At 38.7% G+C, this 20,720-nt stretch overlaps 1 protein-coding gene across 4 annotated transcripts in view; it reads right to left on the reverse strand.

Annotated features, from left to right (window-relative positions):
- Positions 1–20,720, reverse strand: part of GOLGA4 (golgin A4) — a 106,128-nt gene that overhangs the window by 71,879 nt on the left and 13,529 nt on the right. For 2 of the 4 annotated variants that reach the window (XM_065884680.1, XM_065884679.1), the window contains exons 1-2: positions 19,426–19,509; positions 3,681–3,746 (exon numbers count right to left, since the gene is read on the reverse strand). In XM_065884680.1, coding sequence (XP_065740752.1) covers positions 3,681–3,728 — 48 coding nt within the window. In that variant the 5' untranslated portion in view covers positions 3,729–3,746; positions 19,426–19,509. Of the gene's footprint in view, positions 1–3,680; positions 3,747–19,425; positions 19,516–20,720 lie in introns of those variants that run through there. The other 2 variants (XM_065884678.1, XM_065884681.1) reach the window with 2 other exon arrangements.

The raw sequence follows: 20,720 nt of genomic DNA on the forward strand, positions 1-20,720 counted from the left end.
TCTAGAAATCATCAAAAAGCATTAATACATAATCAATAACACTCAAGAAGAAAAAAGTGAAAACATACATCCACAGGATTTCTACAGTAACATTCATGATAGTTTTATTCGTAATAGCAGAAAACTGGAAACAGCCCAGGTGTCCATCAATAGGTAAATAACTGCAGAATATTCATTCAAACGAATCCTACACAGCAATAGAAAGGAACAAACTACTGATAACCACAACATGGATGAAATTTCACAAACATAATGCTGAGTGAAAGAAGTCTTCCATAAAAGAGCACATACTTATAAGGTCACTTATATAAAGTTCTAAAATAAGCAAAACTAATGTGTTGTATGGTGGAAGAAAATTACAACACGTTGCCTCTGAAAGGGAAGACCTTAAGGGAACTTTCTGGTGTGCTGATAATCTTCTATAACCTGTGCATGGGTTTGGCACATACATTTGTCAAATGTATGTGTCGATGTACAAATCAGTCAATGTACATTTGAGGTTTGTATATTTCATTTTATATAAAATTCACTTCAAAATAGAAATTACAAACACTGAATTCTAGATAATGATATACATACTAAAACATTAGTACTGTGGCCTGCGACTTACTCTGAAAGGCATCAGAAAAATAAAATGGATTGAGGGACGAATAGAGGAATGAATATATGGACAGATTTGTGATTAAAAAAAAAAAAGTACAGGACTTCCCTGGTGGTCCCTGGTGGTTAAGACTCTGAGCTTCCACTGCAGGGGGCATGGGTTCAATCCCTGGACAGGGAAGTTCCATGTGCTGTGCAGTGCAGCCAAAAAAAAAGAAAAAAGAAAAGTAAAATATCAATGATAGAATCTATGTGGTAGGTATACACATGTTCACTTTATAAAGTTCTTTCAACTTTTCTGTATGATTGAAATTTTTCATAACTGTTGAAAATAAAATTAAAAGCAGTATTCAAAAAATGGCAACAGAAATTTCAAAATTTAATTACACTACTATAATTTCTCCTTTTTAAAAAATTCATAGGGAGTCCCCTGGTGGTCCAGTGGTAAAGAATCCGCCTCCCAATGCAGGAGATGCAGGTTTGATCCCTGGTAGGGAAAGTAAGATCCTACACGCCACGGGGCAACTAAGCTCGCGTGCCACAACTACTGAGCTCGTGTGCCTCAAGGAGACAGCCCATGTGCCACAAACTACAGAGCCCACGTGCTCTGGAGCCCACGTGCCACAACTAGAGAGAGAAAAAAACCCACACGCCACAACTAGAGAGAAGTCTATGTGCCACAACTAAGACCCGAAGCAGCCAAATATTAAAATAAATAAATACATTTTAAAAATTGACAGAGGTTGACTTGCTTTTAAAAAAAAATCATAAATGATTTTCAAAACCAGACTTTTTCCTATAGTTAAAAAAAAAAAATAGCATATGAGAATGGTCATTTAAATCCCTATGATTTGCTCTATTCAATTAAAAAAAATTCTGTTGTTACTTTTTATTGTTTTTACTGAAGTATAGTTGACTTACAATGTTATGTTCATTTCAGGCATAAAACATAGTAATTCGATATTTTTATAGATTATACACCAAAGTTATTACAACATTACTGACTATATTCCCTGTGCTGTACATTACATCCCTGTAACTTATTTATTTTATAGCTGGAAGTTTGTACCTCTCAATCCCCTTCACCTATATCGCCATCCTCCCCACCCTCCTCAGCTCCGGCAACCACTACTTTATTCTCATTTTGTTTTAACAGCATATAAACTTAAATGAGGCAATACATGGCAAAAAATTATAGTGGGGTAGACTGATGTTTTTGTCTATCTATGATAATACCACTATCAATAACTAGCCACTGGTCTTTGGGCAAATAATTTAAAGTTTCATGCCTGATAGCTCATCTATACAATAAGAGGGCAATACTAGATCCTAGATTCATCCTAAACTGCTAAAACACTAAAACTATGATCCAATAAAACTATTTCACAGCTTCTCAGATAAGGATGAATGCTCATACATACCTGTTTTGCAAAATATATTTTTCTCTATTACATGGTGGTATACACTAATTATTTTCAAATATCTGAGTTTTGTAAGTCTGTTTGAGGTAAAATGTCAACTACCTGCATTCCTTTGGAAATGAATGAATAATCATTTTGATTAGCTGAATTTTATGTACTGCATTAAACAATTTAAGAGTTAACTATTTAACAGAAATTTTTCTGAGATAGGTATACTGCACTTTTCTGCCTTCTTAAATAAGGACAGTGAGTAACCCTTTTTAATGACATCCCCACCACAATCATTACATTGTGTGCCAAACTCTATTGGTTTACAGAGGATGTTCTACCCAGTAGTAAGGGGGTCACGGGCAGCTACACTTTATAAACTCTTGGGCTTGCTTTTCACCATCTCTTCTACCTTGGTGTCAACTCTGATTTCCTGCTGCCCAACCACAGTAAGCATTCTACCCACTTTGGGGATACCCCCTGTTCCTAATTTGCTAACAACCAACAACCAACTTGTCAGAAATTTGTATAAAAGTAAAAAACAGCCTCTGAGTGAAGGTGTCTCCTTGTTATGAGAATTAAATGAGATCATATACATAAAATGATTAACAATGCCTGACACACAGTAAACTCAATAAACACAATTAACTTCCTGAATATCACCCATGTTCATTCTTCACCTTAATTAAACTTAAATCTCTCCTGAATTTGATCATAAAGCTGGTTATCTAATTAATTCTAATTAATATTCCTTCAAGATCACTGGATCTGTCCAGTACCATTTAAATTGGTGCCTCCCAATATTTTACCCCTACCTCAAGGCACTAATAGAAAATGATTTATCTGTAGAGGACTTAGGGGATGCTGCTCAAAGCCCAGGGATGTGGACTATGCCCAGAGCCTGGCCAGCCTCCCTGAAAAGAATGAGACTCTCAGCTCACAGGTAACCTTTTCATGGAGTTTGGAAAGCTAGACAATACTTTAGAATGTTTAATCTACATGATTTAGTTCAGAAATTGCCCATGTTCCTGCTCCAGGTTCACAGAATCAGAAATGTTATTGCTCTACACAGAGACTGTTGAGAACAGCCAGGTTAATGATAATAATAATCACTAAAGCCAAAGAAAATAAATGTTCATCTCAGACACTGCTATCATTAAGATTTTTTTTTAATGAATTTCTTTCTTTCTTTCTTTTTTGGAAGGAGTCAAAAGAATGTTACATGAGCCCCACTCTCCAAATAACTTTTTAAAATCAAAGATAAACTAAATTCTCTAGTAGTAAGATATTCTGCATTAGAACAAACTTTAAAAGAAATCCCATTTTCTTCACATCTCCCTTCTAGAATATGTAACTCAACATGTCTTTCAAAATGACTTACTCCATAATCTTTTACTATAAAATCAGTCTTTTTTCCCGAAGTTTTCTCTTCAGTGCCATTAGTTTTTTAAATGAGTAATAATGGAATCTTACATGACTGGTATATATATACATGTATTGCTTTCATTTTAAACTTTTTCCAAGAAACCATCAACAAACCTGGATTTACCATAGACATTGTATCAATGTTCAGACATCACTGTTTCAATGTAAAGTCAAATGCTAATAATACTGATTGACTGACATCCTGAAATGACTTGCTATTTCTTTTAAATAACATTAATAACGGACCTGCGGAGTTGTGGGTTCACTTCCATTAACACTGTCGGGAGATTTCATGGCTTGGATAGATGCATTCTAAGGAAAAGAAAGAAACATTGTAAAGAAAGGATCAGAAAACTAAAATTTTAAAACTGTTAAGAATAAAGGCCAAGTACCAAAACGTATTAGATACATTTATCTGTTAAACAAAATTAGTAATTGTTCACTTATTAGAATTTTTCATGCAAGGCAAAACTAGTATGGTAAGTATTTTAGAAAATTCATTTTGCTATAATATCTGTAACCAAATAGCAAAGATTAGTATGCAGCCAAATTTATTTCAAGCTAATCACATACCTCTCCCCATTACAATCTCCCCAGCTTTTTCCCTCAATATGAAGTTAACATCAGGGATTCAATTAGCAAAACTCATTCAAGTAGAAAACTATCCAGAAAAAGTAACGTCAATTGTTCCTTACAGTAAAATAATATTTAAAGTTATTTGGGCTAAGCTCTGAAAAATATCTTAGCAACAAGAAATGGAAATGCCTCATTCATTTGAAGCCAGGAGTCTAAATGAAATTGTTATGACAATTTTCAGAAAAACTTATAATTAAAAATAATTTCTTCCACATATGAAAGCTTTTTGTTTTCTTTTGTTGGTATGACAAATGCTCCAAGTTACACAACATTCTACTGACTATATCATACCAGCATGAGTTCCATAATGGATGATATTCTTCGAGATTCAAAATTCTGCATTGCATTCATAATATACTAAGTGTCTAACTAAAATTAAAGCTATAGAAGCAGCTCATGATAAAATAACTTCCATGTTTTAAACAAAAGCATTCAATGAAATACTAGCCACTATGTTTCAGTAACTTGAAAGTACATTTCCCCTGCAACTCTAGGGCTAACCAAGAAAGAGTCAAATATATGACTCTTCTTATTCTTAAATACAAGTGGAGAAGGCACTCAGCTTTGCAAAAGTGTTCTCAAATTTTTGAACTCTCATTAGGTATTTGATACTAAGAAATAATTTTAGGTGTGATAAATGTATTGTGGTTATATATTTTTAGTCTTTATCTTTTAGAAATATATACCAAAATACTTAGATATCTGAAATTTGCTTCAAATAATCCCACAGGAATGGGCAGAGGGTATCTGCATGTGTGGGGAGGGTGGGAGTGGTGTGGTTAGGGAGGTATGGTAATAAGATGGCCATGACTTATTAATTGTTGACACTGGATAATGGATACTGGGGAAGGGGGAAGAAATCTTATGTGACTCATTACTATTTTCACTCTTGCAATACATTTGAATTTTTTCCTCATAAAAGTTTAAATACCTTCTCCCTCTGACATAAAAAGTTATCAAATTTTATCAGTCCAAGACACTTCCTTAAAGTTAAATAGGAGAGAACGGTTGGGGAAACATAGGAATTAACTTTTATCTTCCTGCTCTCTGCCATTTCAAAGAATTAGAAGTCGTATACATGGCATATTATTTGTGTAGCATCATAATTAATGCTTTCCAGCCCTAAAAATATCCTACACTACACACTATAAAATAAAAAAACATACTTCAGAGAAATCAGCAAGTCTCTCTGCCACGCAGTATACCGAAAAGTAAGTTACTGTTAAATTATGGAGAAAGCAAATGAAAGGGCTCCATAAAATATTTAGGTTAGGAAGAAGAGTGGCAAGAGAGTCCATATTCTATTTTAAGTAAATTATTTGACACATGATTGTGGTCCATACAAAAAAAGCTATTCTACAATTGTCTGAAATATCACCCTACCAAACAAACAGCATAACATTTTAAAACTTTTCATCTCTGCATCTATATTTCAATTTACTTGTTATACTATATACCTAAATAAATGCAAGACAGCTAAGGAAAGTATTGGCCTCTGTTACCATGTAAATCTAAGTTAAGAATCTCTAGAAACAAAATTATAGATTTTATCACTACCTGTAATGCCTTCTCCATTTCTGCCCAGCAAATTCTTATTTTTCAACTTTCAAATGCCCCTTATTTTGTGAAGCTTCATATGGCTGGCCTGAGGGGCTAACACATTTCCTATGCCTGTATTTTCTTCTATGAAGACTTAATTCCTTTGCATTGTTAAGTGTATTCTGACATCTTTGTCTCCATACTAAACTATAAACGCTCGGAGGGCAGGAACCCTACATTTTGCCTGACTGTAGTAGAGGCTCAGTAATTGCTTGTTAAATCTTTATACAGTTACTTCCTTCAGTGTAAGGAGACTTCTGAAGGCCTCCCCCAAGAAAGAAGCCTAAAGAACTAGCTCAACACATGTCACTACTCAGTCACCAACACTTTCTCCTGGAGGCAATTCTTAGATAACAGGAAAACATTTCTAAAGTGCATTTAACTTAAAAGCACACACAGGTTCCCTGCCAGATTTGTCTTCAATTATGGTGTTTTGTGTATGTGTGTTTTGTTTTTTTGTTTTCTGTTTGTTTTTAATTTTCGGCCGCACTGCGTGGCTCACGTGATCTTAGTTCCCCGACCAGGGACCGAACCCCGTGCCCACAGCAGTGAAGGCGCTGAGTCCTAACCACTGGACCGCCAGGGAATTCCCTTCAATTATGTTTTGTTCAGTCTTTCAACAACTACTTTTGACTACTGAGCACTAAGGATACAGCAACTTTTAGAATTTGGGGTAAAGAGAGGCATTTTTCCAAAAACTGAATTAAGGAAAAGTCAGCAATTGGTGAAATAAAATAATGAATTAGACGCTCACTAAATTTTTATTCTACTATAGGTTATGCTATGGTTTTATGTGAGGAGAAATAAGTTTTTATCTGAACAAAACAAAATTTAAATAAGATTAATGTAGACTTTCAGCCTACTTAAATTATTTTAAAAAGTTCTAAAGCCTCCATTCTAAAATTATTAGCATTTGTCACAGTAGGATAGGCACTCAATACAAATCATTTTATGTTCTAACGGAAGTGGGCCTGAGAGAAGCTCTTTTTTGTTGTGGTTTTTTAAGGCTCTATTACTACTACATGAAGTGTAATATCCTTTTATGTTTTTAAAATAAGTTGGTAAGTTATCTCTAACTGGGACTCCTGTCTCCCTCTCAAACCAGTATTGAAAACAGTGAGGTGTTAGAGACCACTATACCTGAGAGCCAAGCTAAGGCATTATGAGAACTCTGAGCTGCTTCCTTTTCTAAAACCAAGTTTAGAATGTAATATAAGACTGATACTGGCCATATGCAGACCAAGTCTTTACTGGCTGCATGGATAAATACAGAAGTATTCTAACTCATTACTAGCCACTTAATAAATTAAACCAATTCTCACTGTTTAAAAAAACCCCAATCCCATTTCAGTCGGTGTCCATTCTAACAACAAAAGCATCCTTACTAGGCAATCAAACATCTCTAAGTTTTAATTTGCTAAATTAAGAACTCAGATACTTTATGAAGAAAGTCTACTTTCCCCAAGTGAAATTATCAATATATACAAGATTCAAAATTGTATGAATTCAATCAGTTGAAAAATAAACAGGTAACTATTTCCTTTCAAATGTTTAATACACAGAAAACTGGTACTCTCCCAAAATAAGATGCAATTACTTGTTACAGTAGACTCCACCTGCCTATTCAATGTTGTTTAATTATGGATTTATATAAAATGCATTTTTCTTTCCTAAAAATGTGAGTCAAGTCTCAAAATATTGTTGGCCTCCTACCAACAGAGATTCCTAGCAATGCATACCTCTTTTAGCTAATGAGCAAACATTCCCTAGGGAGAAAACTTAAGAGTTTAGACCAAGTGAAAGTATTCTTCACTACATTAAGGAAAACAGATGTTATTTTGTTGCTGTTAAAAAGCTAGCAAAAAACACACCAGCCATCAGAATTCAGCAATTTACTCTCTGATTTTTTAGAGGGAGGTTAGCAACAGGGCACTGAAGATGCTTTGAGAGATGGTAAGTGACAAGCAACGTGAGATGTGCTTCTAGAATTACCAAATTACTTTGCTTCCCCACAAAGGGAAGGCAGAAAGCGGTGGAAGGACTCACCACACCGTCAGTCTGGGTTTTAGGCTGCTTGGAGGAATCCAAAGCAAAGATAGTATACTCAGAGAGAAAAGCAGGCTCTGCTATCATCCCGGCTAGCAGCTGTCTCATTCAGTGTAATGAGCAGAGGTATAAAAATAAAACAAAGGATGAAAGACAAATCATAAGGGAATGTTGCAAAGTGTTCTCACCGCACAGCACACACAACACTATAATGGCCTTGTGCTACCACCACTGCTGCCACCCATCACTTCACCCATAGAAATAGTAAGTTGCTGGGAAAGGTCAGGAAGGGAGATGAGGTGAGCTGTTTTGGATCTCAAAACTCAACTTTAAACAACTTGCTTATTGGCATACAAATGATATATGCAACAGGCACCACAGCACATAGCACATCTGGCAATTCAGTATGAGAGCCTATACCAGTAAGAACAATACATGGTAAAGAACACAAAGCCTTAGTATAACAAATATTGAGCCACTCATTTTTATATATTCAAAAAGACAGCATGGAAATTTATGAGGAGTATAAACCCCTAAAACTTTAAATAATCATTTATTTCTACTTATATACAAATACAGTTTTCTCCAATACACACAGAAGAAACTTTTGAAACAAATTTATAATAAGTTTTAAGGATAAATTCTATTATACTAGGTCTTTTGATATATATTCTCTTCTGAGCTTCAATTTTCTTTCAGAAACTGTATACTATACACCAAAATACTAGCTATCATGAATTAGATGTATAAGAAATTAAAACGAACTTTTTCATGGTGGGGGTTACACAAACGTACATATGTAATAAAACTGCATAAAACTACACACACACACACACACATATAAAACAGGTGAAATTTGAATAAGCTCTGTGGATGTCACAGAGGTTATCAATGTCAATTTCTTTGTTTTGATAGGGTACTATAGTTATATAAGATGTTACATTTGGGAGAAATTGGATAAAGGGTACACAGAGCCTCCCTAAAAAGAAATGTTTTAACCTCCCATGAATCTGATTATTTCAAAATAAAAACTTTAAAAAACAAAAGTTTTGAAACATTAATTTAGCAGTTAATGTATGTTATTATATAATATATAATGAAGAATTATGTCATAAAATAAATGTCTGCAAAAGTTTAAAAACTTACACTTTTCATCTCAGTGCTCTAGAGTTATGGATGACTAGAGCCTTCACTAACTCTTCATCTGGTCCTACATTAGAGGCCACCTTACAGATGAGACAAATTTTTTTTTAAAGTCTTTTTTGGTTATGTTAATAACTGGTACTCTTTGGGTAGGATTCAAGAATTGATCTTACACTAAACCCTAAAATTTAGTGTCAGTAGTATACTAAAATACACTAGATGCCTGTTTGGCTCTAGGGTATCATATAGTTTCCACTCCTGCTGAAAATCTTACTCTCCCGGAAACTCAGAAAGGTCATCTTTTGAGTGGATGTTATCTTAAGTTAAATGCTATACAAATTCACTCTTCTTAGGCTTCCAAAGTTAATTTTTGAAATGAAGTCACTCTTCATATCACATAAGGAAATAATTTAAAATTTCACAGTTAAGAGTAGATTTGGGGCTTCCCTCATGGCGCAGTGGATAAGAATCCGCCTGTCAATGCAGGGGACACGGGTTCGAGCCCTGGTCCGGGAAGATCCCATATGCCACGGAGCAACTAAGCCTGTGTGCCACAATTACTGAGCCTGCGCTCTAGAGCTTGCGAGTCACAACTACTGAGCCCAAGTGCCACACTACTGAAGCCCGCATGTCTAGCGCCCGTGCTCCACAAGAGAAGCCACCACAATGAGGAGCCCGCACACTGCAACGAAGAGTAGCCCCCACTCACCGCAACTAGAGAAAGCCTGCGCGCAGCAACAAAGACCCAACACAGCCAAAAATAAAAATAAATAAAATAAATAAATTTATTTTTTAAAAAAAGTAGATTTGGAATTTTAAGAGAAAAACACAAAAGCTGTATAGAAACCAGTATAGAAACACATGCTGACCAAACATTTCAAAAGAAGGTGCTACCAAACAACAATTTACATCCCATGCCATAGCCCAAGTAAAAAAGCAAAGTATGTCGAAATTAGTTTCCTTTGACAGCTATTTCAAAGCCTAAGGAGGCTTCCTCCCCACTTGTGGTCCTTGTCATTTGCTTCTTTTGCCTATCAAAGTCTCCCAAGATTCAGTTCTCAAATATCCTCAATAAGTCTGTCTCAACTCTTTCAAACTGTTGAAATTCTAATTCAAATCTGCTAAGAATTTAATTCGCCTCTTCTGTGTGGTCCCATCAGTTGAACTAACACTGACTAAAGTTTTATGTATCTCAACATTCATGACGACTGTCTAAAACTCCTATCAGATATGTGTTGAAAGCTTTCAATCTATCCTCCATGTCTCTTACTCTTAGATAATTATCTATCTCTATCTCTGTGTTTTTGGTGGGATTACTCAGTATTCTTTTCAAACTCCCTAATTTTCCCTTGAACTGGGACCAGTCTGAGTTTTATTCTGATTTACATTCTTATATCATTTTTTTTTATTTCCAGGATTTCTAATTGGTTCTTTTTCATATCTACCTAGTCTATTTTATGGCCTGTTTTTCCCCCACAATTCTCTGTTCTTTTTAAGAAAACTATTACTTCATTTATCCTACTGAAAATACTTGTTTCAAAGTCTTATCCAGACTGCCCTTTTAATTATTCTAATTTCACCTGGAATAAACTGATATCCCAATTCCTATTTTTATTGGCTGTCTTCTTAGCATTTATTTTAGCATTTTCATTTACAGGCTTATTTTGAGGAAGGTATTTTCCTTCTCCTTCCTCCTGTGCTCATCCCTCCTTATCCAGTCAATCTGATTCCCTGGGCCCCAGTTTGGGTTTCCTGCCCTATCACAACACAGAGGTTATCACAGATTCAGTCACTAAGCTGATGCGAGGTTTGGTTCAGTTGTTGGTCACGAAGCCTCCCTAGAGACAGCAGCTTCTCACAATGGGCCACAGAGAGCTCTATGCATCAGCTGGGAAACGCTTTTTTCAGCCTCCTTTCACCAGTGCCATGAGCCCCACTTTAGCCTCTGGCTTGCAGCACTCAATCAAACTCTGGCAGCACAGAACCCCCCCAGTCCTTCTCAACCAGAGTTCAAAGAGAAAATTAAGTCCTAACGCCAGCGGAAAGGCATCTGCTAACTAGCATCCACTGTATGTAATGAATTAATATGTCTCCTATGTACTAATGTACCTCCTATTAGGAGAGGGACCCTAAAAAGTTTAGTATCTTTTAGTATCTCTGCCTTGAAGAGAAGAGGTCCTGTTTCTATCTTCACAGACACTGTTATATATAGCTATTAGTAGCAACACTTACTTTTTTGAGTCAAATTGACTTCCTTATTATTTGCAATAATGTATACCTTAAGAAGTACACAATATACTCAGCAGAAGATATAAGAAAAAAACTGCCTATAGTAGCAGCAGGTGAGAAAATATGCAGTACAGACTGTGGTTAAATCATTTTGATCAAATCGAAGGTCACGAATTAAGGCCCTATTTTGTCTATATGGATATTTCCACTATATATAAAGTTAAAGACATACAAAGCCATTAAACAAAAAAGATAGCAAAAAAGGACTGATGAGCACTGAAAAGACCAAGGCTATATAAAGATGGCAAAAAACAGATATCAGGCCAGAAAACCAGGAAAGTAACAAAACAGATTCAAGTAATTTCTGCTAAGTCCCAGGGCATCTGGGACTTGAGAAAAATAAGTCATCAAAGATCAGCATGCCACTCCAATCCTGAGAATGCTCACTACACTCATCAAGAAAGTGGAATCAAACACTGGTTCATATTTTGTTTGACAGAGTAAAATAAAAAGAGAGAAGATTCATATTATATTACTAATATCAGGAATAAAAGAGGAAAAATTACTACTGCATTTACAGAAATAAAAAGGATTATAAGGCAATGCTACAAACAACTGTATGCCAACAAACTGGACAACATGGATGACACAGACAAATTCCTAGACAGACACATATTACCAAAACTGATGCAGGGAGGAACAGAAAATATCAACAGAACGATAAAAAATGAAGAGATTGATGAGGGTATTGAGGCTGTGCCTAGGATCCCCAGGAGAGAGTACTAGGTCAACTGGACAGATCAGCCATCTGTGCAGGATGAAAGAGCGCCACAGAGCCGCAGACCTCAGGGTCAGTGCACATCACCCTACTCTCCTTTGCCTTTAAGGTCTACAATCATATAGATGATTTTTTACAGCCCTATAAGGAAGCCTGAGACACTGCAATCAAAGACAGACTTATTTAGATTTACATATAATATTTACTAATATGGGAAAATAGACATTAGGATTTTCAGCAATAGCTGAAAAAAGGTAAAACATTTAATTGATGGAAATATCAACTTAATGAAACCATTCTACTTCCCAAGCATTCTAGATTACAAAGACTTTACTGTACCTACTGGAGAGATGGGACAAATATTTATAATTTGAATTAAACTTCCACATTTTGCTAAAAATAAACTTAAAACTAAAAGTAAGGATCCCATCACTGACAGAGTATCTTCCATCTTAGAGGTTTAACAAGATGAAAAACCTGGGGCTGGGGGTGGGAGGGGAGTGCGGCATGGTGACTAACAATTTTTTTCTATTTTTTGCAACAGGGAAAAGAAATTATATTTTCATTGACTTGTTTTGTAAATCTGGATTTTTACATTAGGTTAGATGATACATCTGTATTTACCATTTACCTTAAGGTGGATTATGGTACAAGATGGATCTGTCTTAGACTTTATCCATCAAGCTTTTTAATTTTTTTTAACATCTTTATTGGAGTATAATTGCTTTACAATGGTGTGTCAGTTTCTGCTGTATAACTAGGTGAATCAGCTATACATATACATATATCCCCATATCTCCTCCCTCTTGCGTCTCCCTCCCACCCTCCCTATCCTACCCCTCTTGGTGGTGGACACAAAGCACTGAGCTGATCTCCCTGTGCTATGCGGCTGCTTCCCACTAGCTATCTATTTTACATTTGGTAGTGTATATAAGTCCACGCCACTCTCTCACTTTGTCCCAGCTTACCCTTCCCCCTCCTCATGTCCTCAGGTTCATTCTCTATAACAAGATAATTTTATGTAATGTCCTTTATAAGTTAATCATGAAATTTCAAAGTCCTTTATTTATTGTAAAATAAGTTGAACTAAAGTTTACATTTCACTTTGTGGTCAAAAACATCTTTTAGAGTTGTTAGAAAATGCTTAAAAAGCAAGGAGACGGGGCTTCCCTGGTGGCGCAGTGGTTGAGAATCTGCCTGCCAATGCAGGGGACACGGGTTCGAGTCCTGGTCTGGGAGGGTTCCATGTGCCGCGGAGCAACTGGGCCCGTGAGCCACAACTACTGAGCCTGCACGTCTGGAGCCTGTGCTCCGCTGCAAGAGAGGCCGCGATAGTGAGAGGCCCCCGCTTGCCGCAGCTGGGGAAAGCCCTCGCACAGAAACGAAGACCCAACACAGCCATAAATAAATTAATTAATTAATTAAAAAAAAAAAAAGCAAGGAGACGAAGTGATGATACTGCTTTGGTTTTCAATCAGAAACCATTTCTTAAACTATACCTATAAGCACAGGACCTTCAGTATTGAAATTTGGGAAGAAATAAAAACTAACCTTTAGCTTGCTTAGCCTGCTGTAAAAGAATGCTCAAACCATCCCTTTCAGAAAGGATTATTTTGTAAAGACATATTCAATTTTAATGTTTTAAAGCATCCTAGATAAATCTTTTTTAAAAAGCAATAGTAGCAATCAACAAGTTGTTTTCAAGGTTTCTACTATATTATATGTAAACCAATATACCATAATATCAACCAATATAGTAAGTGTAGGAATGATGCCATTAACACTGACTGCAAAAAGTGTTTGCACTACTCAGTACTGCAGCTTTCATTCCAACTGGTTACACATATAAACTAAGTTCAACAACATTAAACTTGAAACCATAAAGTTAAAGAATTGCAATACTGCAAATAATGCATAAGAAAATAAGATCTCAAAGAAAGTATGCATATACTTTATACTCTTATGTACTTTGTCAGATCATTTAAATACATAAACCAAGGACACAGTATATATGCCATTAACTTTGAATGCAAAAACTATGAAGTTTTTAAGTTTATTTTGCTATCAACATCTATTAAATAAAGGTTTTTTAAAATTATGTTTTAAAATAACATCAAGGCAGTTTGGAAAAATCTTTCAAATTTTTTAATTTGCATACACCCTACGACCCAGCAATCCCACTCTTAGAAATCTATCCTAAAGAATAACAGCATTGAAGACCAAAAGACAACCCTCAGAATGGGAGAAAATATTTGCAAATGAAGCAACTGACAAAGGATTAATTTCCAAAATTTACAAGCAGCTCATGCAGCTCAATAACAAAAAAAACAAACAACCCAATCCAAAAATGGGCAGAAGACCTAAATAGACATTTCTCCAAAGAAGATATACAGACTGCCAACAAACACATGAAAAAATGCTCAACATCATTAACCATTAGAGAAATGCAAATCAAAACTACAATGAGATATCATCTCACACCAGTCAGAATGGCCATCATCAAAAAATCTAGAAACAATAAATGCTGGAGAGGGTGTGGAGAAAAGGGAACACTCTTGCACTGCTGGTGGGAATGTGAATTGGTTCAGCCACTACGGAGAACAGTATGGAGGTTCCTTAAAAAACTACAAATAGAAATACCATATGACCCAGTAATCCCACTACTGGGCATATACCCTGAGAAAACCAAAATTCAAAGAGTCATGTACCAAAATATTCATTGCAGCTCTATTTACAATAGCCCAGAGATGGAAACAACCTAAGTGCCCATCATCGGATGAATGGATAAAGAAGATGTGGCACATATATACAATGGAATATTACTCAGCCATAAAAAGAAACAATATTGAGCTATTTGTAATGAGGTGGATAGACCTAGAGTCTGTCATACAGAGTGAAGTAAGTCAGAAAGAGAAAGACAAATACTGTATGCTAACACATATATATGGAATTTAAGAAAAAAAAACTGTCATGAAGAACCTAGGGGTAAGACAGGAATAAAGACACAGACCTACTGGAGAACGGACTTGAAGATATGGGGCGGGGGAAGGGTGAGCTGTGACAGGGTGAGAGAGAGGCATGGACATATATACACTACCAAACGTAAAATAGATAGCTAGTGGGAAGCAGCCGCATAGCACAGGGAGATCAGCTCGGTGCTTTGTGACCACCTAGAGGGGTGGGGTAGGGAGGGTGGGAGGGAGGGAGACGCAAGAGGGAAGAGATATGGAAACATATGTATAACTGATTCACTTTGTTATAAAGCAGAAACTAACACACCATTGTAAAGCAATTATACCCCAATAAAGATGTTAAAAAAAAAAGAATAAAATTACAAAAAGTGACATTAGCAACCATTCTAGAAGAAGCACACAGCCTCTATAGAAATACAAGTAAATTTGCTCTTTTTCCTTAAAGGAGCATTCAAGTGCATTTTGTTCATTTTTACAGTAATGAAAGAGAGTGCCCTTCAGTCAATTTTCAGGACCTGGTACAAATTATTATATTTTCTCCCTTTAAATGTCAAGGGCAAAAAGTGGAGGGCTCTCCTGCCACCCAGAGCCAAGCGTCTGGGCCAGCAGTGGGAGCTGAAGGATCCCCTGTGCTCAAAACACAGGGGCGCCCCGCGAGGCCCCAGGTCCGCGAGGCCCCAGGTCCGCGAGGCCCCGGGTCCACCCGCGAGGCCCCGGGTCCACCCGCGAGTCCCCGGGTCGGTCCGCGAGGCCCCGGGTCGGTCCGCGAGGCCCTGGCCTGGCGCGCGCAGGACCTCGTGCCCAGAGGTTCCAACGCTCCACGAACCCGTCCCACACCCCGATGCCAACGGTCGCCTCAGCGCCGTAAGCTTCGCGTCTACAGACTTCGGGGCCGCACAGAAGCCAAAGCCCGTCGAAGGTCCGACCCTGCTGACCCGCGAGCATGGGCAGCTACCTGAGCATGTACCTGGGCACGGCCAAGGCCATGCAGCCAGCCCACGCCCAGAAGCGCCGGTCCCCATGGTTCCCATGGACCGGGCCCGCCAGCGGCACCTGCCTCCCGATGGGCCAGGACGGGCGCCCAATCCTGTGCTGCCGCCGCCGCCGCCAGGATCACGAGCTCTGGTTCCGCAGCAGGCGGCCGCTCCCCACCGCCCTGCGCAGCTGGAAGTACTACCCGGTCCGCGGGTCCTCGGTGCCCCAGGGCTGGAGGCGCCTTCCCAACGGGCCGCCCCTCCGCACCTCCTCGGGGCTGGGGTTTTCCGGCCATGGCAACGGTTTCACGATGAGGTCCCAGTGGAACGCCCACCTCTCCTGCCACACGCAGAGCCTGGTGGACATCCATACTGCCCCCGCTGAAAGCCTAAGCAGCTTGTCCACGTGTCCGTCCAGCCAGGAGTCCCTGGACCCCTGTGCCAAGGAGACCGCGCTGAGGGCCCTCAGCCGATGCGAGGAAGGACAAAGGCGGCTCGACGGGCCTCTCAGGTCTGAGAGCCCCGAGCCCAGGCTGTTGGCCTTCCGGCCCGTGATGAGGAATGGAGTGGTCCCTATCTTTGTGCCCAGGCCGGGGCCTCTGAGAAGAAGCATCTGCTCCGGGTGCAAGCGCCTCCGAGAAGAGGACACTGAGCCCCAGCCTGATCAGCAGCCCTGCCTGAGCCTTCCCTGTCTGCCGCCCACCCTGCTGTGAGGCCCCGCCACCCCCCACCCGCCCAGGGCACAGTCACAGAGTCTCGCTGGAGAGATGGGGGCGGGTCAGCACTCCCGGGCCTGGGCCTCCTGCAGCCTGACGTCCCCCTATGAGAGCCAAGGCCACCTCCTCCTGACACTCAAACCCACATTTCTTTTACCCAGCTGACCCCTGCCCTACCCCTCCCTGCCTGAGTCACTGGCACGGACCACCAGGCCAGCTCCCTCCACTCCAGCCAGGAGCTGCCAAGCCCCAGAGCCAACTCTCCTACCTGCAGAGCCCGCCCCGAGGAAGCACCGCTGACATCCAGGCCTGCACTCCCTCCTGCCCACCCACCCTTGCTGCCTTTGCCCCTGAGAAGACCCTTCTCAGAGGACCCTTCTCAGGAAGGCGTGCTTCTCCCCTATTGCCCACTTCATATGGTTTAAAGGTTGTTCTTATTTTAAATAATATTAAAATAGCTTCATTATCCTAAAAAAAACAAAAACAAAAAGTTTCTCAGAATACTACTTCCATCCAAATCACTGTTCAAGAATACATGTTTTTAATACTTAAAAAAAAAAAAGGAACAGCATTGTAACTTATGCATTATGTAAAATGCTCAGTCCAGTACTACTTTTAATATTGAAAAGATTATAAAATTTGACTCATAATATTGAGACTTTTCCCTAACTAATCTATAGAGTCAATGCAATCCCAATAAAAATCTCTACAGGTTTGTTTCTTTGTTGTCAGTGCTATATTTTATTTTGTTTTGAGTTTGTTTTGTTAAGACTTGAAAATCTGATTCTAAAATTTATGTGGAATTATATGGAAAGGTACAAGAATTACTAAGACATTCAAGAAGAACAAGGTAGGAGTGCTATGGACTGCTCATGTCCCCCAAAATTCATATATTGAAGCCCTAACCCCCAAGGATATTTAGTGATGGTATTTGGAGGCAGAGCCTTTGGGAGGTAATTAGAGTTAGATGAGGTAATGAGGGCAGGGCCCTCATGATGGGATTACTGTCCTTATAAAAGAAAAAGATACAAGAGAGCTGCCTCCCCACTCTTCCATCTCTCCCTAAGTGCATGCAACAAAGAAATGCCATGCTAGGACATCATGAGATGACAGCTGTGTGCAAATCAAGAAGAGGGCCCTCACCAGATACTGAATCTGTTGGCATCTTGATCCTGGACTGCCCAGCCTCCAGAACTCTTGAGAAATAAATGTCTGTTGCTTAAGCCACCCAGTCTATGGAATTCTGGTTTTAAAACTAAGACAGGGAAGACCTGCTCTAATAAGGGCAAGATTTAACATAAAACTATAGTTATGAAGACAGTGTGGGATCAGATCAAAGACAAAGCAAATGACAGAACAGAAACAAGAGTCCAGAAATCCACTCAATGGACACTTAGTTTCTGAAAAAAAGGTAGCACAGTACAGCAGTATGGAAAGAATGGAACAACTGGATAGCTATGTGGGGAGGGAGGCGGTGGTGAAACTTGATCCCTACCTCACACCATATTGAAAAAAATCTTTTCCAAATGGAGTATAGATCCAAATGTGAAAGGTAAAACAGGATAATAATGGGAAATACTCTGAAGGGCAAGAAAAGAATACTAAAAAATGAAAAACACTAGCCATAAAATAAAATATTGATAAACTGGAATGCATTAAAACTAAGAACTTCTGTTCAAAAGACACCATTAAGAGAGTAAAAGGCAAGCCACAGAGTGGAAGCAGATATTTGCAAGGCATGTATCCAGTAAAAAACTCCTATCCACACTATATAAAAAAGAACTCCTACAAATCAATAAGACAAAGATAAACCAATAGAAAAATTAGCAAGAGACTTAAGTAAAAACTTCGCAAAAGAAGTTATCAGTACACAGACGAAAAATGATCAATCTTAGTCATCAGCGAAACGCAAATTAAAACTACAATAAGAGAACATTACACACCACCAGAATGGCTGAAATTAAAGACTAGCAAGGATATAGAGCAACAAGAACTTTCATAAACTCCTGGTGGGAAGGTAAAATTCTACAACTATTCTGAAAAACAATGGGCATTACCTTCAATGGTAAAACTATGTATACCCTTTAACCCAGTGATTCTACTCCTAAGTACATAGCAAAAGAAATGCTGGTACATGTGTAGCAAAAGAAATATACAAGAATGTTCACAGTAGCATAATTCATAATAGCCAAAAATTAGACAACCCAAAGGTTTAACTATAAGGTTTACAACAGAAAGCATACTTAAGTGGTACTATAAAAATTATAAAATTTAAAAAAAAGAAGGAAGCAAATATCAAGAAGTCAGGATGATGGTGCTCTTCTGTGGGGAAGGGAAGCAGCACTCTAGTGCTGGCAGTGTTCCTTTTCTTGACCTGGGTGGTGGTCACATAGGGATTCACTTCATAATAATTCACTGATTTATGCATTTATTTTTTATCCTTTTTTCTCTTACCCTCTTTTTACCCTGATTTGTGTACTTATGTTTTACTTGCATGACGCTTATAATCCTTCATAGAAAGAAAAAAAGTTGGAAAAAAATCTAATCTGAGTTATAGTGCCAGCTCCAAGTCACATGGAATTAGGAGTTACTTCACAGTTTCCAATCACTAGCTTGAAAATATAGGACTTCTCCCCACATAATGCTATGCTGAATAAATTGTTATCAAATCATTCTGAAAATTTCAAATATTAAAGGCAAAGTATATTACCCTCTCAAATTAAGATATTCAAAGAAAACACACTTTACAAAAGCAACAGTACTATTTGAAAAAAAAATTGTACTAAAAAAATACCTAGGAATTAAGTAATTTCCCATTTTGTTATCAACAGTAGCATTACATTTTAAATTAATAAGCTTCTTGTAAAAGATTTATTGAAGAAGAAATTCCAAACTTACCTCTCTATCGGGTGTACCTTCATCAAGCTGCTCTGTAAATGAAGACGTCCTGCTCCTGGTTCTCGTTGGCGTTGAAGAATTGGAGGAAGCCTAGATTTAAAAATTATTGCACAAATTAGAAAGACTACATTGATGAGCGCACTATGTACTAAGTAGTCCTTCTCATAGTCCATGCCCAAAGAACCCAGTGAAAGGAAGGAAAAGAGCAAATACATGAAAAACAGAAAAGGATAACTGAAACATAATCAACTAGCAGACCCAGGCTATCTCCTGGGTCCTTGGTCTGATTCTGCCACCAACTAGAACTATGATCTTAGCTAAATTAACATTTTGAGGGCTAAAATTAACCTCAAAAATAAGGTCGTGATGGTAACATAAGATGATAACATTAGGACTTCCCTGGTGGTGCAGTAGTTAAGAATCCTCCTGCCAATGCAGGGGACATGGGTTCAATCCCTGGTCCAGGAAGATCCCACATGCCGCGGAGCAACTAAGCCTGTACGCCGCAACTACTGAGCCTGCGTTCTAGAGCCCACGAGCCACAACTACTGAGCCTGCGTGCCACAACTACTGAAGCCCGCACACCCAGAGCCCATGCTCCGCAACAAGAGAAGCCACCGCAATGAGAAGCCCGCATACCGCAAAGAAGAGTAGCCCCCGCTCACTGCAACTAGAGAAAGCCCACGTGCAGCAACAAGGACCCAACGTAGCCAAAAATAAATAAAATTTTATTTAAAAGAAGATAACATTAGGGGAAACTGAAACCAGGTGAGAAGTATATGAAAACTCTCTGTACTATCTTTGCAACTTTCCTATAAATCAAAATTATTCCAAAGTTAAAAGTTCATTAAAAAATAAGGTTGTCGGGGCTTCCCTGGTGGTGCAGTGGTTGAGAATCCGCCTGCCGATGCAGGGGACATGGGTTCATGCCCCAGTCCAGGAAGATCCCACATGCTGCGGAGCGGCTAGGCCCACGAGCCATGGCCGCTAGGCCTGCACGTCCGGAGCCTGTGCTCCGCAACAGGAGAGGCCACAACAGTGAGAGGCCCGCGTACCGCAAAAAAATTAAAATAAAATAAAATTGTCAATTCAATCTTTAAAGTGCCATCCAGCTCTAATATTCAATATAATGAACTGCACAGGTAAACATCTCTCTAGTCAAGGGCCTTGCTTTGAGAACACCATGCACACCATAGCCCAATACTGAGATGCCAGTCCATTTGTTCTGTAAAGGAACACACGACTCCTATACAGAAACCCACAGGAGAAAGGGCCCCAAATTTAAACTAGGAGTC

Source organism: Phocoena phocoena, chromosome 10, assembly GCF_963924675.1.
Source record: "Phocoena phocoena chromosome 10, mPhoPho1.1, whole genome shotgun sequence".
Classification (NCBI taxonomy): domain Eukaryota; kingdom Metazoa; phylum Chordata; class Mammalia; order Artiodactyla; family Phocoenidae; genus Phocoena; species Phocoena phocoena.